We start from the raw sequence: 24,388 nt of genomic DNA, 5'->3' as shown, positions 1-24,388 counted from the left end.
CAACATAAACCATACATGCAGTCCATCATCCAATAAGAGTAGGTTATTTACAATTGAAGCTAGCTTTGCACTGCCTCCTTAATATTTTTTATCAAAGGGAGGTAACTGCTGATAGATTGCTCCGTACTTTGTTGGATCTTTCCGTTTGCAACCAACATAAAATACAATAAAAATAGTAGAGGTTAACAATAACACATGATTTTGATTTATAAAATAACAATCGTTTCATTATCAAATGCGCTAAACTAACACGAACATCTTTTAATCGGGACCAAATAACAAACCCTACTCCCGGCTTTAATAAATAATTTAAAATGACTAAAATCCGGTTTAACATTGATCTTTGCTAAGTTCGCATTAATCAAGCTGACTTCCGTTAAAAATGGCCGATCTGCAAAACACAGCTCAAGTTGAGATATCGCATGATGCAGGCTAGTTTTAGATTGTTAAGATAAATGTACCTTTGCTATTTTAAAAATCACTCTTCCATATCGAGTTTATGTTGGCTGTACTTAATGCCAATTGTAATATTAGTAAATTTGTACTTTTTGATATATTTTTGTCAACAAGGAAGAAAGTTAATTTTTTACTAAGACACGAGGTAGTTCAGTCTGCTCAACTGTCTCCGATTTAAAAAAAAATAGATTTAGGATTCACTCAGACTATCAGAAAAAAACAACAATTAAAAGTGAATAGTTTCAGAAATTTTACCAAAATCTAGTAGCAATATCCCGGAACAACCTATTTTCGACCACAACCTATTTTCGACCGCCTCCTGAAAATGTGTAAAACACTTCTATTTTGCATCACTTCCGGTAAAAATAAGCTCCAATTGTTAACCATAACAGTAGAACTGTCAGAAAACTTCATTTGAAAAAGAATGGGAATGGAAGTGTTAAAAAAACTTCAGTTATACTTGAAACAACACCAATTTGTCATTTTTAATTAATGCCAAATTAGACCCTTCGTTTAAAATGATTTCACATGTAAAATACTTCTTTAAAATCGTGTTGTTTTGGTTTGCCAGATCTTACATATCTACCAAAGCCTAAAACCTATGCCCTATCGTTTTCTTAGTATAGTGCACAACATTAAAAGCGCATCAAAATATGGTATGTTGCTTATTCTAAAATTAATGAAATTTATCTACAGGTTACTATATTGAATTGCATTTGGGCGCTCAGTTACCATAAACTTATACATATTGCAGCCTAGGCAGGTCATATGAGGCTCATTCAGAGTTGGACCAGTGATAACAGGGTTCATGATGGGTGAATTTATCATTTTGTACCCATGTGAAAGCCATTAGAAGGGATTATGCATTCCTTTGCCTCTCTTGTGGTGATAGGTAACTAAAAAGTGTCTGTATGGCAAATATGTAAATATTTAATTACTATTTCTTAAAATAAAATACATTAAACAGTCTAAACATGTTATACAAATTAAAATAAAAAATATTGTGCACAAACTTTTGTTGCGAAGTATAGTTAAAGGTCATGGTCGAAAGCATGTTGTATCTAGGTCAAATACAACATGTGACAGCCGCCATTTTGGATCCAAAAAGTAAACAACAGACGATTGAAACAGATTTTATTTTTTTTGTTTTTTGAAAGATGAATGATTGCTTTAAATGGTACACACAAACATTTATTTTTTATTATCACTTATTTATGATTAAACTGTAAATAATCCTTAGGCGGTCGAAAACCCGTTGTTCCGGGATATGAACATTGAATGATTGATGAATGACATATTAGCTCCTATTGCATATGGTACGGTTGTTACCTGCCAGAAATTGATACGTTTATTGCCAAATGGAATTAAACCATTGACCAATAGCTACCTAATGAGCTTCTTTGCATGTGAATCCTCTTGGAATTTTTTGTCATTGTGCGCAGAAGTGAGAAGAGCAAATATAGCTCTGAAATAATCTTGTAAAGCGATGCAAATTTACCCATTTATTTCAAATCTAGCAATTTCTTTACATATTTTTTTATGAAATAAAAAGGTACGATATGATATTTGATTTGAGCCATGTTTATTTATGTCTTTAGGCCACACTAAATTAATGTTTAGTTCCTCGGATTTTTGCCAAAAAAAATTGGAGCGAGCGAGCGAAAACAATAAATAAATAAAATTTTGTCAGTTTTCATAAAAACCATTAAGCGAGCGAAGAGCGAAAAATATATTTTTCCTAAATTCAATATAAATAAGAAAGATTGTTCAAAATAATTGCCCTTAAACCCATTTTAATGCCATTTTGAACTGAACCTCTAATGGACATTGGGAAAATGTCGGAAAACATACTATTTATTCATCCATGTTTAGTACAAACATTATATGGATAAATCTAATTTCTTATATAATTAAAACGTACTTTAATATGACGATCATTCATAATAATAAATAACCCTGCTTTTAGTAAAAAGTTTGAAATGACTTATATAAATCTACCTGAATCAGTTTAACATCATATGCAGCTGTATTTAGACATTACTTAGGATGGATTTTGGATTTGTAAAAAATGATCACTTACACAGGCATCATCAAATATCAGACTCCATATAACATAGACTAAATTTTGTTTTTATTATCACAGGAAATGCAATGACATGTGCTTGTTAAAACAAAAAGAACAAGGGTATTTTTCAGAGTACTTTTTGTACATTTTTTGGTTATTTAGATGTTTTTATGCACCAGCCAATGGTATATGCCCCCCCCACCCAAGTCCGGAATAGCAGGGACTTTAGACTTCCGGTCTCTCAAAACCCGGGTAAAATACCCGACCTGCAGGGACACACTGCTGGTAAAATCCCTGCTAATTAATGGCCCCGCAACCCTGAATACCTATGTGAGGCCCATTCCCGACTATTTTCAATATGAAGACAAAACCACATTCACCAGGCACTGCAGGGCCACCTGAAAGGTAAAAACACAGCCCATTGCCTCTGCTGTCCCCGGTTTACCCCTGGAACAAAGGCGAGGGGTGAGCGGGACAGTGGTTACAATTGACAAGTGCATTACAATCCCGGATTATGCTTCAAATAAAAACAAAACATAAGGTGATAAACTTAGGCTTACTTATGTTGAGGTATATCCAGACCAGTGTTTATATCGCTATTTGTGAAACGATATTTGTTCAAAACTGTTGTTTTGTCAGAATTTGATTAAAAATGAGCTTGATACATCAATTTGGACCAAACAATGACTCATGTTCCAGTTAAGATGACCTGTCATCTTCAGCATCGTAATGAGGTAAAATTTTGGTCCCTTGTATTATGACTTGAATAAAATAGTACTGAGTTGATCATTCCGATTTTCATTCAAAACGAGTCACTAATTACGCAATATAATTGCTACCAGTCTCAGATACACATGCTTTATTGCATAATGATTGCTTTAAATAATGATCCTTTAGTGCATGAGACGATCAACAATGACTTCAAGCATGCTCAAAACATATTTATTGTCAAAAATAAGATTTAATTTCCAAATTTTGAGCCACATTGTTTATACCGGAAGCCGCCATTTTGATTGAATTTATTGAAACTAATGCTAAACCGATCGAGATACAGTATAAAAACACTACGCATCGGTAACTTCCCTTTAAAAAAAACACAAAAACTAGCGTAGAAAAATTATACTTTATTATTTTTAGCCTTTAAATAAATTATTACCTGAAAAAAAATTATTTGGCGATCAAAATGGAGGTGCGGGCGCACAAAAAAAAAAAAAATATTTTTTTTACATTTTCAAAGAAATAGGAGCGGTAAATCCAAGGAACGAAATATCAATTTGGTGTGGCCTTAATATTTTAAACCATTGTGGTATGTAATACTGCATTTTTCAAAGAAATAAATAGTCTGATTCCAAAAAGTTTTCTTATCTGTTAACAGAAAAGTAGAGATTTTACATGGCAGTTGTCAATTAGTATCAAAACCATCAAAAAAGTGAAAATGAAAAAGGTATTTTTAGTATTAGACATGTAAGTGAGTTCAGGATATTGCATGCCAATTTTTATTGAGCTCATAAATATACAGATGCAAAACCTCAAAGTGTCGAATTGCTCACAGAACCAGTATTTTTCTAAATGGGGAGGCAACTGACTTCTATTGCTGGGTTGAAATATTTGGTCTTTTCAAACACACTACATACTTAACATCGGCACAAAATTGGTTAAAAATGATGTTTTTTTTTAAAACTAATTAACTATAACTTCACCTGTTTAGATATTGTTAAAACAAATTATTCATCATTTGAAAGGTTAAAAAAATTACCTTTAATAAAATAATTGATACGAAATTTGATGACTTAAAGCATAATTGCATCAGTCATCCAAATTACAACCTGAGTTTACTAGGAAGTCACACAAATAGTACAGTACACATGTATGCTTCCAGAGAAGATGCGTTCATGTTAAGCATGGCCATTAACTCTGACTTAAATAATTGTTCATCTTTATCATTTTCAGGGATGTGATTTGTTCGCGGAATTCCGCAGAATTCCGCGGATCTTATGGTCCCAGAGACCCCCCCCCCCCAAAAAAAAAATTAATTACCTGAAAAAAACTATTTGGTTGCTTCAGTTGTTTAAGTTAATATATATTTCAGTTTGCTTCAAATTTAAAGTCAGGAGAGCCCTCAAAAGAGCTTCTAAAAAGCCATTTTTTCTTCTACAGCAGTGCGCTTTTAATCCAAAGAGCGCCCCATAAACACATGGCCGAAAATGTTTCAGCCCTTCGGCTGCCAGGTCAATCACATCCCTGATTTTTTTACAAGTCCATTTTCAATTTTCGTTGCAGATGCCACAACTATGGATACGACAGATTCAATACCGTTACCTGAGATGACTACGCCTGCAGAAGTGAGCACTCCAACAACAGAAGTGAACACAGAGGTTGTAGAACTAATAGAAGAACCTAAAGAGGAAAAGAAAAAAGACAACACAGAATTAGAGAAGTACTGGAAACCAGTGCGGTCCAACCCCGGGGACTTCACAGGATGGACATACCTTCTGCAATATGTAGAGCAAGAGGTAGTTTGGATTTTAGATTTAGGAGATTACCGTGACCTATTGTATCTCTGTTTTATGTGTGTTTTATTGCATTGAAATTAAATTTCCTTGTCTTCCCTTCTACCGTGGTCTGTTCTATTGTTTCAGTGGTAATAAGGCTAGCAACGCCCAGCATTGGTTACTTTCCAAGCTTGCTTAAATTCCGAAGTTGGTATCTATAAAGCACTAAAATGTGTTTATTGGCTATATTTATAACATATTTTATTATCAGGAAGCATTCAGTTGAACATTTTTATGCCACGGACTAGTGAAATAATTCGGGCTAGTGTTAGGCTAAAATTGATTTTGTTTACTAAATTATGTTTAACACACAGAAGTGAAGGGAAGGAATTTTGTCTGGACTAACCGTCAAATGATATTTTCAAAAGCTTTATAATAACAATAGTCAACACATGTGGTTACCATTTATTTCAGCGCAAAGTCTGAGACACAGAGCATCTTTCTTATATTGGTAACCAAACTACGAGGTAGAAAATGTTGTATTTATGTAGGTCTATCATATTATAAAAAAGATCAATGGATTCAATTTTGTAACTTTGCTTTTAACATTAGTTTGGAATTTCAGTTTTTTATTTTTTATATATTTTCTATTTTAAGGGTGAAATAGATGCAGCAAGAGAAGGTTATGAGGAATTCCTGGCTCATTATCCTTATTGCTACGGCTACTGGAAGAAGTACGCAGACATTGAGAAACGTCACAACAACCTTGATCAGGCTATTGACGTGAGTATCATGACCTTGGACTACGTTTTCGTCTGTCCAATTTGTAGCATACACTTCTTGGCTTGATTGGTTAAATCTGCTATTTTGTTTTTCTCGATATAACAGAACATGCATTTTTTTCAGGGAATGCAGATTGCTGTGCCAGTTCTAGCCTTCTCTCTGTTTATTGGAATTTCCCTAATAAAATTGAGAAACCACTCAACTATGAATTTCATGTAGCAATGGCTATGGTTCTTTGTGTTCTTGTATCATTCGTCGCTAGCCTAATTACGTTGCATTGTGAATTTGTCATTATAAACGCGATGAAATTTTAATTGTAGATGTTATGAAAACGTATAATAAATTTTCATTCCAGAGAATATTCATTAAATTGATCAAGTTATGATGTATAACTAAGCAGTGAAAAAAATCCCCTGTTTTCATTGGTTAGCTTAATTCTTGCTAACGGCTATAACCGGGCATGGTAATCCAGTTTGGACGCGCACCTCGACCGTGACATAATACAGGGGGCCACGGTTTCACACGTAGCTGATGGTAAATCACGCTGAAGAAAAACAAAAATCCCATGCTTTTTTGTTATTATCATGTTGTGTTATGAGAAAAATCAATGAATTGTTGGATTATTGTCTGTTAACCGATATGTTTTACATGAAGTTTGATCAAATGTCATAATGTTTGATTTATGTTTGCGCGTGTTTTGTTATTAACAGGTGTTTGAAAGGGGAGTACAATCGATCCCTCTTAGCTCTGAACTCTGGCTTCACTACATACAGTTCTATATAAAGGAATTGAAGAATGTGGAGGGAACTAGGAAGTAAGACTTTCAAGAAAAAAACACTTCATAACAGTGTTGTTGTTTTTCTGACAAATTACGAGCCAATTATTTTATTGGGCTGAAATTCAGCCAAATTCCCATTGCTTAATATCCTTTGTTTACAATTTAATGTTATGAAAATCTTTCTGCTATCAAACCCAAAACCTCTTTTGTATTGAAGAGTTGGTCAAAAAAACAAACATTTTGCATTTTGGTTCATTTCTAGGCAAAATTGGAATTTCCTATTTCAGTAAAATTGGACATTTTTCCCATTTAGGCACCATTCCCAAAATAGTGAGAAAAAAAGAAAGAAATGTAACCACTTCTGTCATAAAAACTCTGTTTAGGAATCCAATTAGTTGTTTTCCAAACATATTGGGAAATTTATTTTTCGCTTTTGGAAATAAGGATACCTCGGCCTTAAAGTGGTCAGAAAGAGAACACATTGCATGTATATGTAAGATTTAATTTGATTGCTTTGAATTGGTATACATATTCTCTGCCAAAATCTGCATTAAGATGTTCAGTTTTTACATACACGTTCTATGATTTTTCTTTCTGTATTTTTAGACTATACGAAAGGGCAATCACAGCTGCAGGGACAGATTTTCGCTCCGACAAACTCTGGGATAACTACATCAACTGGGAGAAGATGACTGACTTACAGAGAGTGACAGGCCTTTATGACCGGCTCTTCAGGATTCCCACACAGTTGTACAGCCACCATTATGACAAGTAAGATGTTGGTTTGAAGAAAATGTATTTGGTTTTTAAGGAAATTAAAACTTACCCTCATAATTACAAATATATGTACATGTACAGTCAAACCCTGTTGGCTTGAACTCACTTGGCTAGATCTCCTCGTTGGCTCGAACTGAATGTAAAGGACTGATTTCTATTTACCATACATGCCATATTTTTGAAAGGCTCCCCAGGGTTTTTTGGAATTCTGATTTCGAGCCAATGGTGTTCGACTGTATATTTCTGGTAGGAATTTATCTATAGAGTAATGAAAGGGTGCTGCACCCTGTCCTTTTTTCGATAGCACCCTTCTGCCCTCATGGAAACCAGCACTAGCCTCATGCCACCCTCTTAACTTCAAAGAATAAAGCTTAAAAAAATATTTTGTTTTGATCAAAGCTTGAAATATTAAGTTACAAATTTCATACAATCTTGACATTTTTGGTAGTTGAAACCTACTATTACGTCAGTTAAGCACAATTCCTATGATTTTTCGTGAAATTTATAATGTTCAAATTCTTTAATGCCAGACATTATGTGCCTTTTTCTCCATAATCTCCCTGTCCTTTGTCTGCAACACCCTGTCCTTTTGAAAAGCTGGCTAAAACTATTTTTCTGGTATTATTATTTTTTTATAGATAGTTAATAATATAATACAAGACAAGTGTATTACCGTATTTATTTTTTTAAAGTAAAATGTAAACGTTGTAAACTGCTTGTAGTTGGAACTGACAACTATTTTTCTAGCTTAAAATGCAAGGTAAATATATCCGGCTGACATATATCAGTGTGTGTATACCATGTGATAGATTACGTCATATGGCAGTCTATGCCGCTTACAGAACCCCGCCTTCGTGTTATTACAGAAGTTTGATAAGATGATTAGTTTTATCAAGCACTTCGATAAACCTGTTTTCAAAACACTGTTTTGACAGTGCTCCGTTAGACCACCGTATTGTGAAAAGGTTTGTCGAAGTGTTTTATAAAAATAAAATCTCAATCAAACTCTTTTAAAAGACCGAAGGCGGGGCTCTGTGAGCAGCGTAGACTGCGCTTTATTTCATTTAAAATGGTGAAGAAATAGTGGAAGTTATCCTTGTTTAAAGTCTTCATCCGAAGCAAAATATTGCCTTCCGACATAGCATTTATGACGCAATTTATCACGTGGTATACACACACTGTATATGCTTGTGCATTTAAATCATGTTTTTGCACACAAATAACACCATGGATTTCTTCCAGTTTCAAGAAGCATGTTTTGAACCACCACCCAAAACAGATTCTCGACCTAGACGAGTTCATACGTCTTCGTCTGGAGGTAGTGAGTGAGACAGACCCCAGCTCCCTACCCCCCTCTGACGATGCTCCGCCCGGAGAGGAAGCTCCACCAGGCATAGAACCCGGAGATGACAAGGAGGGAGGGGTAAGCAAGAACCTTGCTATCAATTACGTTAGTAAACCAATAAATATGATAATAAGTTTATTTCAAACAGCCTCAACAGGCAATATAGGATGGCCACATATGTAATACTAAGTAGTTTATTACGATCATGGGTATTATGTTGATAACAATATTGATCTATTAATTGTGCCTGTATTATTGTTCAGATTAAATGAGTTTTACAATAATTGTATTCTTACCAAATATCTTATTAGCCATTCAAAGTTAAAGGCATTCAGGTTTTAGTTTAGTTTAAACTAGCTTATTTTGGCTTGATTGTTTAGAGAGAGTTATATATCACGCTGAAGTCAGATTCCTGTGCAGAATCCAGTTCTGGTGATCATTTTAGAAGCCAATATATCTAACCCTTGCTTGGGCTCTTGGGTCGGAGGTGGACACCTAAACCCTTAGACCATGTTTTAGTTTTGAAAGTAAGAGAACAATAATTATGCCTAGTTTTAAGTCTGTAAATTTTTTTAACAACTTCCTCATGTGTTCCGCAGAGCCTGCCTGGTGATGTAGAAGAGATTAACAAAGTTCGTGACAAGATTTTGAAGGAACGAGAGGTGGCATTTAAACAGAATGAGGAGGAGGTCAGCAAACGATGGACCTTCGAGGAGGGGGTATGTTCTTGCATGAGGCTTGGAGAATTTTTGTTTGTAAAAATCATATTTCAAGAAGAAATAAATGTAAAAATGATTGTTAAGTACACATACTGAAAGCAAGTTAATTTTGCCTACTCTAAAACAGTGCTGGCATCTGGTTCCTAGCCATTTTCTTTACTGACCACTTTAGGGGCAAATTCGGCCTTACTCTCAATCCCAAAACATATACTTATTTCTACAGCTGCTTAAAATTGCCTAATTTTTTTTGGATTTTTTTTTTTAAAAGAATGGATCCCTTAAACATTTCTGTATGGAAGAGTTGAAGTTTTCTTTAAGCAGTGGTCGAAATTAGTAGAATATCTTCCGACCTTGCTCAAATTCTGAATTTTACATAGCAGGGCTTGTTCAAAAATTTGATGCCAAGCTATAGTATAAGAATTCGGACTTGTACATACAAAAGTCTTATTTTGATGACTGTTAAAGAACCATAATTAAGCACACTTGTTACCCTTTGAGTCTATTTAATAAAGCAATCTTGTTCATTTCTAGGCAAACTTGGAATTCCCAATTACAGTAAAATGACAAATATTTCCTAATCAGGAAGACTCTGGCCCTATTCCCAAAAGTTGTAGGGACTTAAATCTTTGGAAAATATATTTTAAGACAGCTGTAGAGTTTTTGTTATAATCCTTTTAGATAAAGAGGCCATACTTCCATGTAAAGCCATTGGAGCGATCTCAGCTGAAGAACTGGCGGGAATACCTGGACTTCGAGATCCAGAACGGGATGCATGAGAGGGTTGTCGTGCTGTTTGAGAGGTCTATGATAGCTACAGCACTGTATGAGGACTTCTGGCTTAAGGTAGTGGACATTTCAAAGTGCTGTCATTCTTGGACAAAAATGGGTTTTAGACGTTTTATGTTGTCATTGTTATTTGAGGCCATATCTTCGAAACCTTGTAATATGATATTGAACAGTAACTTGGTCCAGACCACGCGTCAAAATTAAATTATGCATATGTATCGTTCCAATTTTGTCAACAATCTTATCATACGATCGCTTTTTCACAATCAATATTTCTCTAAAGCATTAATACCTGTCTCAAAGTAAAAGTTGTATTTATCGATGTAAAGTCATAGTTCAACTCATTTTGCCTGCAAAAGGTCAAAATTAATTTATAATAAGGAAATTTTTGATCAAATGGTATTTTCTCTATTCCAGTATGCACGTTACCTGGAGGACCACTTCATGGACTTGAAGAAAGCTGCAGAGGACACAGAGAAGACTGTACAATTGGATGAACAATGTCTCCAGGCTGTACGGAGTGTGTACAAGCGAGCGTGTACCGTCCATCTACCCAAGAAACCATACGTCCATCTGGCCTGGGCTGCGTTTGAGGAGAGACAGGGTAAGAGTTAGGAGATTTTTATGTCCCCCTAATGAATGGGGGAGACATGATGTTTTTGCCATGTATGTCAGTCAGTCAGTCATTCATTCAGTCAGTCCCACTTTCGTTTCCGCTCAATTACTTGATATATATGCTAGGACTCAGGAACTTCATTCCTTGTATGCAGCTTGTCATGACCAATAGATGACCCTTATTGATATAGGGATCAGGAGGTAAAAGGTCACCGTTGTGTTGAAAGTATTCATATTCCTTGCTACGCAATATAGAAATTCCCAATCTGAAAGGCCTGAGCCTCATTCCTAAAATTGAGGGGGAAAGAACCCTGCTCACATAAAGCTTACTTAAGGAAGAATTGTTACAGACTTGTTCTGGTTGTCTGTGGTATTTGTCCACAAACTGTTGGCTGTGAAACAAAAGAAGTCACCGAGCAGGGACTTAATTGTAACAGATAATATATCAAATTGTAAATAAAGCAAACTTTATGCGCATTCGAAAATTCTTCGAACTGGCCTGGAAATTAGTTGGAATTTAAAAATAATATAAAATGCTTTTTAGGTCGCCATAATGATGCTTGGAAAATTTTGTCAAATTTGGAAGAAGTCTTACCTGGGATGGTAATGGTTGCAATGCGCCGTATCAGCCTGGAGCGTAGAATCGGAAATCGGGAAAAAACGGAGATTCTCTTCCAGGAATATATCGAAAAGGCCTCCGATTTGAATGTCCGAGCTTTTTACGTCATCAAATATGCAAGATATATGTTTAAGGTACGGTTGTATGCTATTGGTCTACATAATATCTCCACAGTAATGTTGGCTTTACTTCAGTAAAAAATGTGTTTGGATTGAATATGTCACTGAAAAAGGTAGATTATAAACTTTATGTCCAGCAACATAAATAAGAAGTAGATGTAAGAATGCTCTCTGAAAGTATTGAAATGTCGTACATCGATCCTAATTTCTTTGTTTTCTAAACTTTAATACACATGAAAGTTCTTATTGTTTTATGATCTATAGGTACTAGGTGATGAAATCCGAGCCAGAAAAATTCTGATGGACGCACTGGAAAAAGATCCTGTAAGTTGATTAGAAGATTGTTTATTTTAAACATTTAACAAGGCCATACTCATAAGTGAAGTTCTAAGTGAAATTTTTCAACATTTAACAAGGCCATATTCATAAGGCTTCCATGTGGAATTTTTCAACATTTCAAACATTTGGGGCCCATAAGGGTCAAGGTCAATGTCCCTGTTTCTAAAAAGAGAAAAAAAGCTGAAGCTGAATAACTTAAAAAAGGTTGTCATATCTTAAATTAAACTTGGTATTTAGGAAAAGTTTTTGGAGGTCTTTCATGGGATTGCATTTTGGGCCCCTTAGGTCAAAGTCAAGGCCAGTGTAACTGAGTATAGAAAAACAGTTGAAACTGAATAATTTTTGTAAGGGTTGACATATCTTGACTTAGGTCACTGTTACTAAAAATAGAAAAAATGGTTAGTATTGAATAACTTCTGTTAGGGTGGATGTATCTTGTGGTAACATGGTATTTAGGAAGAGTTTTTGGAGATCTTTCATGGGATGACGTTTTGGGCCATTGGGGTCAAGGTAAAGGTCACTGTTACTTAAAATAGAAAAACAGTTGAAGCTGAATAACTTTAATTATGATTGACATATCTTGACTTAACATGGTATTTAGGAAGAGTTTTTAGATTGATTGGGACCCTTTGGTCAAGATCACTGTTACTATAAATAGAAAAACAGGTGGAACTGAATAACTTTTGTAAGAGCTGGCATAGCTTGACTTAACTTGGTATTTAGGAAGGGTTTATTTAGACCATTCATGGGTTTGCATTTTGGGCTCCTGGAGTCAAGGTCAAGGTCATTGTAACATGGAATAGAAAAATGGTTGAAACTGAATTACTTTAGTTAGGGTTGACATATCTTGACCAAACTTCATATATAGGACGAGTTTGTGGGGACCATTCATGGATTGCAGTGGGGGCCCTTATGGTCAAGGTTACTGTTACTGAAAAAAAAAAATGGTTAGTACTGTATAACTTTAGTCAGGGTTGACATATCTTGACTAACCTTGGTATTTAGGAAGGGTTTATGTATTTATGTATTATTTTATTGCATTTGGGTCCCTTTGGTCAAGGTCAAGGTCAATGTTACTTATAATTGAAAACAGGTAAAACTGATTCACTTTAGTTATGGTTGACATCTTGACCGAACTTGGTATGTAGAAAGAGTTTATAAAGGACTACCTTGGGGTTGCATATGGGGCCCCTAAGGTCAGGGTCAAGGTAAGTGTGACTAAAACTACAAAAAAACCCAGGTGAAACTTAATCTCACAATGAAGGCTGAAGTTCTTCTGTCAATCATTGAAAACATGTTATGAGGCATTTTGGCATTTCTTGTTTCTTTAGTACCATTAACATAATTGATGCCTTCACACTGACTCAGGGTATTCCATGAACATACATCACTCCAAGTGTTACTTATTACAAGAAGGTGGTGAAGTGGGGATATTAATCACATCTAGTGATACCTCTGGTTCCTGATGAATAGTGTGTCTGTTAAAATATTACCATGTTGTTTGTACTGGAATTAGCTGCGGAAAACCAGAATGTTAATAATTCTGGGCTTCATCTTATGAGCTTTGCTTTGTTTTCAGCGTAATGAAAAGCTGTATGTGTCATTGCTGGATATGGAATACCAGAAACATCCAATCAATTTGGACAGCGCTCTTGAAATCTTCTCAAAGGTAGGTTGTACAGTTGCTTTGTTAAAAAATCAGTTAAGTAAAAAAAAAACGTAAAGATATTCACATGAATGGTGGTAGACATGATGCAAGTTACATTGGGAAGATCTTTAGCAAGGCCCATAACTCTGACTTTAATAATTGATAAGTCATGACCCTTTTTCATTAAAACAGAATATCATACAATGAGAACAACAGCATACATGTTTTTGCATAGGTTGCATTTATGAATGGCAATGTTCAGAGCAAATTCAAGATTGAGAACTGTCACTTCGAGACTAGCTGTATGTTCAGATTGTTTTTTTTGCTCGACTTTTGCATTACAAATAGAAAGAAGTACCTTGAAATGGACTTTTCAACAGGGGTCTAAGTCCTTTGAGCCTGTTTTGGACTTAAATTCCTTATACTCAAAACTAAATGTTTTAGACTTTCAATATTGATCTTATCCTTATCCTGAGACATTCTTCAGTGATTTCATTCAGCCTGTTGGTCAGCTAAATATACATGCCAATCAAAACACTTAGTTTCTTATCTTATGTTGAAGTTCAATCTGAGTTACTTATTGAAAACAGCCCTTGGAATCTGTGCAATAATCTTGTACATACAATGACCTAGTGAGATTCTAATTCCTTGTAGGCCATAGAGAGTGCGGACTTGACCACGCACATGAAGATAAAGATGTCACAGAGAAGGCTCGAGTTTCTCGAAGATTTTGGATCAAGTATAGTTCAGTAAGTAATAATATAATGGAAACTACAGGTACAAGACCACGTGCCTAACAATTAGCAAAGACACTGTATACAGGCACCAGGGTTAATCAAGTATAGTTCAGTAAGTAATACTACAACTGACACAACAGAAAAAAGCCCAGTCACTTACATTTACTGTTTACAGGCACAAGGTAATCTTATGATACACGTCAGAATATAACAGTAACAGACTTTACTTAATGTCAAACACAAAGCAGCATCGGCAGATGACATTGTTTCTTGATGATGTAAGCAAGCAATATGGCATAATAGTTTCTTGATGATGTAAGCAAACATTATGACATTATAGTTTCTTGATGATGTAAGCAACCGATATGACTTTATAGTTCCTCAATGATGTAAGCAAACAATATGACATTGTTTCTTGATGATGTAAGCAAACAATATGACATAGTTCCTTGATGATGTAAGCAAACAATATGACATTGCCTCTTGATGAAGTAAGCAAGCAATATGGTGTCATAGTTTCGCGATGATGTAAGCAAACAGTATGACATGATAGTTCCTTGATGATGTAAGCAAGCAATATGGCGTCACAGTTCCTTGATGATTTTAGCAAACAATATGACATAGTTTCTTGATATGTAAGCAAACAATATGACATTCTAGTTTCTTGATGGTCATCATAATTACTCTCTTGTTTGCCTTAAAGACCCTCTTCTACTAATTCCTGTTGCTTAAGATGAGGATGACAATTAGCTGCAACATTGGACTGTTCTTTTTTTCCTAGATTAAAGGAATGCTACGAGGACCATCAGAAGCTAATCAAGGATCTTCAGGCTGCTGACAAGAAAAGAAAGGCTCCAGAAGCAGGCGCAAATGGGTAAATAAATATCATGCCATTCTTTTTCAGCTGGTCTGTGTTTTAATAAGAAATTGAGGTAATTGGAAATGGCAGTCTTGATTTTGTAAGCATTGGTGGCGGTCACAGTGTTGGTGGTTATGGCAATCAAAAGGCTTGTCTTCGAGTTGTAAGTGTGGTGGTTGTCAACTGTCTTGTCTTGGGTGTTGTAAGTGTTGGTAAAATTGGCAGTCAAAAGAATTGTCTTCTTGCTGTGTTTGTGCAATTGCAATTAAAAGAAAGGTCTTGGTGCTGTTAGTGTTGGTGGCAATGTAAGTGTTGATTGAGTGGCCATCAAAAGTTGTTGGCAGTGGCTGTCAAAAGACTTGGTGTTGAAAGCATTGGTGGTGTTGGAAGTCAAAAGTTAGTGGCTGTGACGGTCAAAAGTTGGTGGCAGTGACAGTCAAAAGAGTGGTCTTGGTGTTGTAAGCATTGGTGGTGTTGAAAGTCAAAAGTTAGTGGCTGTGACGGTCAAAAGTTAGTGGCTGTGACGGTCAAAAGTTAGTGGCTGTGACGGTCAAAAGCCTTGTCTTGGTGTTGTAAGCATTGATGGTGTTGGAAGTCAAAAGTTAGTGGCTGTGACAGTCAAAAGGCTTGTCTTGGTGTTGTAAGCATTGGTGGTGTTGGAAGTCAAAAGTTAGTGGCTGTGACGATCAAAAGACTTGTCTTGGTGTTGTAAGCATTGGTGGTGTTGGAAGTCAAAAGTTAGTGGCTGTGACGGTCAAAAGACTTGTCTTGGTGTTGTAAGCATTGGTGGTGTTGGAAGTCAAAAGTTAGTGGCTGTGACGGTCAAAAGACTTGTCTTGGTGCTGTAAGCATTGATGGAATTGGAATTTAAAATGCATGTATTGGTGTTGTTTGCAGAGGCAACCAAAAGTCTTTAAAGTTGGTTAAAAATAAACAACTGAATATTAACTAAAAAACTACCTTCTATACGTATTTACATGGAAATATGTATTATTTGGTCTCACAATGTCAAAATCTAGTGTCATCACTCTAGCTGAAATATTTGTTGAGAACATGAGCATTTCAATAAACCCTTAATTAACATGAATTTTAGAGCCATGTTTGTGGAGTTTTGTGCTGTTCTTCCATGTTTCTTCTTTGTGATATTTTGTTTTATGTTCTATGTCTTTGGCGTTTACCCAGTGCCATTAAACCAGGTTTATATTGCTACTGAGCTTGTTTCTGTATTTTTTTGCATTCATATTATAATCAAATCGTTTTAAATCATAACTTTTCTCTAAAACATGGGTAAAAAATGATATTGTTTGGCAGTGACGATACGTCGACCACCACCACTACAACCAACACATCTGCTGTGTCATCATCAACTGCAACAACGGCAGCACAAGTAGCAGTACCACCTCCAGAGAAAAAGATGAAGACAAACGGAGCAATCCAGCAGCCCACACCTCCAATGCACCAAGGCATGCAACCACAGGTGGACTACAGCGGATATTGGGCGCAATATCAGGTAATCATTGACCCCAATGTTACAGATAGGGTACAGCATATAAAAAATTGGCCCCAATGTTACAGACAGACTAAAGTTGTTACTGGGCACAATATCAGGTAATGAATGACCCCAATGTTACAGACAGACTACAGTTGCTACTGGGCACAATATCAGGTAATGAATGACCCCAATGTTACAGACAGACTACAGTTGCTACTGGGCACAATATCAGGTAATGAATGACCCCAATGTTACAGACGGACTACAGTTGCTACTGGGCACAATATCAGGTAATGAATGACACCAATGTTACAGACAGACTACAGTTGCTACTGGGCACAATATCAGGTAATGAATGACACCAATGTTACAGACGGACTACAGTTGCTACTGGGCACAATATCAGGTAATGAATGACCCCAATGTTACAGACGGACTACAGTGGCTACTGGGCACAATATCAGGTAATGAATGACCCCAATGTTACAGACAGACTACAGTGGCTACTGGGCACAATATCAGGTAATGAATGACACCAATGTTACAGACAGACTACAGTGGCTACTGGGCACAATATCAGGTAATGAATGACACCAATGTTACAGACAGACTACAGTTGCTACTGGGCACAATATCAGGTAATGAATGACACCAATGTTACAGACGGACTACAGTTGCTACTGGGCACAATATCAGGTAATGAATGACACCAATGTTACAGACGGACTAAAGTGGCTACTGGGCACAATATCAGGTAATGAATGACACCAATGTTACAGACGGACTACAGTTGCTACTGGGCACAATATCAGGTAATGAATGACACCAATGTTACAGACGGACTACAGTTGCTACTGGGCACAATATCAGGTAATGAATGACCCCAATGTTACAGACAGACTACAGTTGCTACTGGGCACAATATCAGGTAATGAATGACCCCAATGTTACAGACGGACTACAGTTGCTACTGGGCACAATATCAGGTAATGAATGACCCCAATGTTACAGACGGACTACAGTTGCTACTGGGCACAATATCAGGTAATGAATGACCCCAATGTTACAGACGGACTACAGTGGCTACTGGGCACAATATCAGGTAATGAATGACCCCAATGTTACAGACGGACTACAGTGGCTACTGGGCACAATATCAGGTAATGAATGACCCCAATGTTACAGACGGACTACAGTGGCTACTGGGCACAATATCAGGTAATGAATGACACCAATGTTACAGACGGACTACAGTGGCTACTGGGCACAATATCAGGTAATGAATGACACCAATGTTACAGACGGACTACAGTGGCTACTGGGCACAATATCAGGTAATGAATGACACCAATGTTACAGACGGACTACAGTGGCTACTGGGCACAATATCAGGTAATGAATGACCCCAATGTTACAGACAGACTACAGTTGCTACTGGGCGCAATATCAGGTAATGAATGACCCCAATGTTACAGACAGACTACAGTTGCTACTGGGCGCAATATCAGGTAATGAATGACCCCAATGTTACAGACAGACTAAAGTTGCTACTGGGCACAATATCAGGTAATGAATGGCCCCAATGTTACAGACAGACTACAGTTGCTACTGGGCACAATATCAGGTAATGAATGACCCCAATGTTACAGACAGACTACAGTGGCTACTGGGCGCACTATCAGGTAATGAATGACCCCAATGTTACAGACGGACTACAGTGGCTACTGGGCGCACTATCAGGTAATGAATGACCCCAATGTTACAGACGGACTACAGTGGCTACTGGGCACAATATCAGGTAATGAATGACCCCAATGTTACAGACGGACTACAGTGGCTACTGGGCACAATATCAGGTAATGAATGACCCCAATGTTACAGACGGACTACAGTGGCTACTGGGCACAATATCAGGTAATGAATGACCCCAATGTTACAGACGGACTACAGTGGCTACTGGGCACAATATCAGGTAATGAATGACCCCAATGTTACAGACGGACTACAGTGGCTACTGGGCACAATATCAGGTAATGAATGACCCCAATGTTACAGACGGACTACAGTGGCTACTGGGCACAATATCAGGTAATGAATGACCCCAATGTTACAGACGGACTACAGTGGCTACTGGGCACAATATCAGGTAATGAATGACCCCAATGTTACAGACGGACTACAGTGGCTACTGGGCACAATATCAGGTAATGAATGACCCCAATGTTACAGACGGACTACAGTGGCTACTGGGCGCAATATCTGGTAATGAATGACCCCAATGTTACAGACGGACTACAGTGGCTACTGGGCGCAATATCAGGTAATGAATGACCCCAATGTTACAGACGGACTACAGTTGCTACTGGGCACAATATCAGGTAATGAATGACACCAATGTTACAGACGGACTACAGTTGCTACTGGGCACAATATCAGGTAATGAATGACCCCAATGTTACAGACGGACTACAGTTGCTACTGGGCACAATATCAGGTAATGAATGACCCCAATGTTACAGACGGACTACAGTGGCTACTGGGCACAATATCAGGTAATGAATGACCCCAATGTTACAGACGGACTACAGTGGCTACTGGGCACAATATCAGGTAATGAATGACCCCAATGTTACAGACGGACTACAGTGGCTACTGGGCACAATATCAGGTAATGAATGACACCAATGTTACAGACGGACTACAGTGGCTACTGGGCACAATATCAGGTAATGAATGACACCAATGTTACAGACGGACTACAGTGGCTACTGGGCACAATATCAGGTAATGAATGACACCAATGTTACAGACAGACTACAGTGGCTACTGGGCACAATATCAGGTAATGAATGACACCAATGTTACAGACGGACTACAGTTGCTACTGGGCACAATATCAGGTAATGAATGACACCAATGTTACAGACGGACTACAGTGGCTACTGGGCACAATATCAGGTAATGAATGACACCAATGTTACAGACAGACTACAGTTGCTACTGGGCACAATATCAGGTAATGAATGACCCCAATGTTACAGACAGACTACAGTGGATACTGGGCACAATATCAGGTAATGAATGACCCCAATGTTACAGACAGACTAAAGTTGCTACTGGGCGCAATATCAGGTAATGAATGACCCCAATGTTACAGACAGACTACAGTTGCTACTGGGCGCAATATCAGGTAATGAATGACACCAATGTTACAGACAGACTAAAGTTGCTACTGGGCACAATATCAGGTAATGAATGACCCCAATGTTACAGACAGACTACAGTTGCTACTGGGCACAATATCAGGTAATGAATGACCCCAATGTTACAGACAGACTACAGTGGCTACTGGGCGCACTATCAGGTAATGAATGACCCCAATGTTACAGACAGACTACAGTGGCTACTGGGCACAATATCAGGTAATGAATGACCCCAATGTTACAGACGGACTACAGTTGCTACTGGGCGCAATATCAGGTAATGAATGACCCCAATGTTACAGACGGACTACAGTTGCTACTGGGCACAATATCAGGTAATGAATGACCCCAATGTTACAGACGGACTACAGTGGCTACTGGGCACAATATCAGGTAATGAATGACCCCAATGTTACAGACGGACTACAGTGGCTACTGGGCACAATATCAGGTAATGAATGACCCCAATGTTACAGACAGACTACAGTGGCTACTGGGCACAATATCAGGTAATGAATGACCCCAATGTTACAGACGGACTACAGTGGCTACTGGGCACAATATCAGGTAATGAATGACCCCAATGTTACAGACGGACTACAGTGGCTACTGGGCACAATATCAGGTAATGAATGACCCCAATGTTACAGACGGACTACAGTGGCTACTGGGCACAATATCAGGTAATGAATGACCCCAATGTTACAGACTGACTACAGTGGCTACTGGGCACAATATCTGGTTATGAATGACCCCAATGTTACAGACGGACTACAGTGGCTACTGGGCGCAATATCAGGTAATGAATGACCCCAATGTTACAGACAGACTACAGTGGATACTGGGCGCAATATCAGGTAATGAATGACCCCAATGTTACAGACGGACTACAGTGGCTACTGGGCACAATATCAGGTAATGAATGACCCAAATGTTACAGACGGACTACAGTGGCTACTGGGCACAATATCAGGTAATGAATGACCCCAATGTTACAGACGGACTACAGTGGCTACTGGGCACAATATCAGGTAATGAATGACCCCAATGTTACAGACAGACTACAGTGGATACTGGGCGCAATATCAGGCAATCATTGGCCCCAATGTTACAGACGGACTACAGTGGATACTGGGCACAATATCAGGTAATGAATGACCCCAATGTTACAGACGGACTACAGTGGATACTGGGCACAATATCAGGTAATGAATGACCCCAATGTTACAGACAGACTACAGTTGCTACTGGGCACAATATCAGGTAATAATTGACAAAATGTTACAGACTGACTACAGTTGCTACTGGGCGCAATATCAGGTAATGAATGACACCAATGTTACAGACAGACTACAGTTGCTACTGGGCACAATATCAGGTAAAAAATTGGCCCCAATGTTACAGACAGACTACAGTTGCTACTTGGCGCAATATCAGGTAAAAATTGGCCCCAATGTTACAGACGGACTACAGTGGCTACTGGGCGCAATATCAGGTAAAAAATTGGCCCCAATGTTACAGACGGACTACAGTGGGTACCTTAGCGCAATATCAGGTAATAATTGACCCCAATGTTACAGACGGACTACAGTGGGTACCTTAGCGCAATATCAGGTAATAAATGACCCCAATGTTACAGACAGACTACAGTGGCTACTTGGCGCAATATCAGGTAATGAATGACCCCAATGTTATAGACAGACTAAAGTTGCTACTGGACGCAATATCAGGTAATGAATGACCCCAATGTTACAGACAGACTACAGTGGCTACTGGGCGCAATATCAGGTAATCAATGACCCCAATGTTACAGACGGACTACAGTGGCTACTGGGCGCAATATCAGGTAATGAATGACCCCAATGTTACAGACGGGTTTCAGTGGCTACTGGGCGCAATATCAGGTAATGAATGACCCCAATGTTACAGACGGACTACAGTGGCTACTGGGCACAATATCAGGTAATGAATGACCCCAATGTTACAGACAGACTACAGTGGCTACTGGGCGCAATATCAGGTAATGAATGACCCCAATGTTACAGACGGACTACAGTGGATAGTGGGCGCAATATCAGGTAATGAATGACCCCAATGTTTCAGACATACTACAGTGGCTACTGGGCACAATTTTAGGTAATCATTGACCCCAATGTTACAGACTGTCAACTGGGGTTACTGGGAGAATAATCAGGTATTAAATGACCCCAATGTTACAGACGGACAACAAGTGGCTATTTGGCGCAATATCAGGTAATAAATGACCCCACATCGAACATCTCAGAAATATACACATAAGCCTCTGAGATGTTCATATCTTATTTTGTTTTGTTTTTTATTTAGGAGTTACTAGACATTTAAAACAATAATTATCTTCCTACGTGATGTTCAATGTTGGTCAGGTAAAGAAGAGGAAGGCCAAATAAAGTTTTAAGCGATCCTACACAATGCTCTTCTATAACTTGTTATTCACAATTGTTTTCAGAACCAGGGAATGTACAACTACGGTGGCTGGGGAGGTTACGGCCAGTACTACAACTCCTGAGACTAACTGTCGCCTGGTTATTGTGCTTGTGGACTATTGACACTGAGTCTTAGAATTATGATGTTTTATTATACATATAATTATAGCATGTGAAGAAATTTGGTAAACTGTTGTGTTGGAAATCAGGAAACTGGATGGTTAAAAAGTATAAATGGCTACTCAATGTTGGTAAATTGATATTCATTCAAAATCATTGTTTCAATCAAATTATGGTGGTGATTTATAAGTATAACCAGGATTTAGTGTGTTTTTTGTAAGAACTATTTATAATACGTACTATAATCAATTAAGAATTTCTTTGTATGGTATATTTGAATTAGTGTTATGAATGAATGTTAGAAATAAATGACATAAAATGTTTACTTTTGATGGATTACAGAACAATTTATTATACAAAAATTATGCTCTATAAACAAAATGAAAATACAAAATATGCCTGTAGTTTTCATGGTATTATTGCATTCTACCGAAAAGATTTTTATGTTTTGAGGTTTTCACAGTCATTTATTTTGATAAAAGGGTTGACATACAACAGTAGCATTTTTTTTTAAATATCCTAGGAAAGTCTCGTAATTTGCATAATGTAAAGATAAACATGATTTCCGAAAATAATAAATCATTGTAGTTTGAACTCCTTACCTTAAGGCACGAAACTGGTATACAACTGATACTTTGATTGAGAAGCAACTTGATATTTGAAAGTTGTCTGTATTTGCATGGCTGCATGGAAATACAGGGTATGTATAGATAATGAAAATTTTAACATGCTCTTATTATTTATAACACAGCGGCTACTTTAAGGCTGAGTAGCACCATTGAATAAAGCAGTTTCTATCTTTTAAGGATATTTATCTCCCCAAAATCATGGGGAGACATATTGTTTTTGCCCTGTCAGTCATTCAGCCACACTTGGTTTCCGCTCAAAAACTAAAGATCGTTTGGGTCCAGGAACTTCATACTTGCTATGCTATGCAAGTTGGTCATGACTAATAATTGACGCCTATTGATTTTGAGATCAAAAGGGTAAAGGTCAAGGTCGCGGTAACCTTCAGGTAAAAAAACGATATGTTGGCGGTGACCCTTCAGCTTAAAAATGGTTTCTGCTCCATAACTAAAGAACACTTATACCCAGGAACTTCATACTTAGTATGCTAGTTGGTCATGACTAGTATTGATTTTGAGATCAGTAGGTCAAAGGTCCAGGTCGCCGTGACCTTGAGGTGATGAAACGGTAACGGCTCAGTAACTTAAGAACGCTTGCACCCAGGAACTTCATACTTGGTATGCAAGTTGGTCATGACTAGTAGATGACCCCTATTGATGTTGTGAACAGTCCGTCAGTTAGTCAGTCAGCCCGTCAGTCTGTACTCACACTTTGTTTCCGCTCAATAAATAAAGAACGCTTGCACCCAGGAACTTCATACTTGGTATGCAAGTTGGTCATGACTAGTAGATGACCCCTAGTGATTTTAAGATCAGTATGTCAAAGGTCCAGGTCGCCGTGACCTTGAGGTGAACACACGGTTACCGCTCAGACGCTAAAGAACGCTTGCACCCAGGATCTTATGCATTAGATGTTCACTATTTAATACGGTTGAATAAACCAAACTTCACTGTTGGTTCGTCTCCAGTCGTAAAATTACAAATTTCATATCGATCATTTTTTTCAGCTAAGACCACACACTAGGGGAGACAAGCGTTTTTTCAAAAAAACAATCTCTAGTTAAAGGTAGAAAGGGTTTTATCTTGTTCTTTATTTAATGTAACTTACAACCATTTCGCTTCTACCCCTCAATATGCATTGTAACCGAAGTTTGATGTCCCTTTGGATAGTGCCACGGGATACATTTGTTTAACTTTTAAACCCGTCTATTTGCTCACGTTCAGGGTTACTATAATAGAAAGATGGTTAATACTTAATAACTTTAGACCTTTTATGGAATTGCAATTGAGGTCAATAGGGTCAAGGTCACTGTGAAATATATATAAAATATATAACCGTTTAATACTT

At 37.6% G+C, this 24,388-nt stretch overlaps 1 protein-coding gene across 5 annotated transcripts; it reads left to right on the top strand.

Annotated features, from left to right (window-relative positions):
* The first annotated feature begins 370 nt into the window (after positions 1 to 370).
* LOC128207352 (pre-mRNA-processing factor 39-like) lies at positions 371 to 22,737 on the top strand. Of its 5 annotated transcripts, none has more exons than XM_052910227.1 (17): positions 4,895 to 5,034; positions 5,488 to 5,524; positions 5,671 to 5,796; positions 5,920 to 6,330; positions 6,507 to 6,610; positions 7,181 to 7,345; positions 8,594 to 8,774; positions 9,296 to 9,415; positions 10,094 to 10,258; positions 10,619 to 10,805; positions 11,361 to 11,569; positions 11,819 to 11,878; positions 13,473 to 13,562; positions 14,196 to 14,290; positions 15,060 to 15,152; positions 16,449 to 16,647; positions 22,318 to 22,737. In XM_052910227.1, exons 4-17 carry the CDS (start codon positions 6,328 to 6,330, stop codon positions 22,375 to 22,377), a joined length of 1,731 nt encoding a protein of 576 aa, XP_052766187.1. In that variant the 5' UTR covers positions 4,895 to 5,034; positions 5,488 to 5,524; positions 5,671 to 5,796; positions 5,920 to 6,327; the 3' UTR covers positions 22,378 to 22,737. The 5 variants fall into 5 exon arrangements, with proteins under 5 accessions (XP_052766183.1, XP_052766187.1, XP_052766184.1 ...); XM_052910224.1 differs by having other exon boundaries at positions 5,488 to 5,540; XM_052910223.1 differs by lacking the exons at positions 5,488 to 5,524; positions 5,920 to 6,330 and adding an exon at positions 371 to 431 and having other exon boundaries at positions 4,802 to 5,034.
* The last annotated feature ends 1,651 nt before the right edge of the window (positions 22,738 to 24,388 follow it).

This window comes from Mya arenaria, chromosome 11 (genome assembly GCF_026914265.1).
Source record: "Mya arenaria isolate MELC-2E11 chromosome 11, ASM2691426v1".
Taxonomy (NCBI): Eukaryota; Metazoa; Mollusca; class Bivalvia; order Myida; family Myidae; genus Mya; species Mya arenaria.
The sequence above is the reverse complement of the archived record's forward strand: the minus strand, read 5'-3'. Positions and strand labels throughout refer to the sequence as shown.

Bases quoted from the DNA above. Each gene is read 5' to 3' on its own strand.
- LOC128207352 (XM_052910223.1), top strand. From the start codon at position 383: ATGGCCGATCTGCAAAACACAGCTCAAGTTGAGATATCGCATGATGCA. The intron at 5,797-6,506 runs GTGAGTATCATG...TGTTATTAACAG, and splicing joins ACCTTGATCAGGCTATTGAC to GTGTTTGAAAGGGGAGTACA. The intron at 14,291-15,059 runs GTAAGTAATAAT...TTTTTTTCCTAG, and splicing joins TTTGGATCAAGTATAGTTCA to ATTAAAGGAATGCTACGAGG.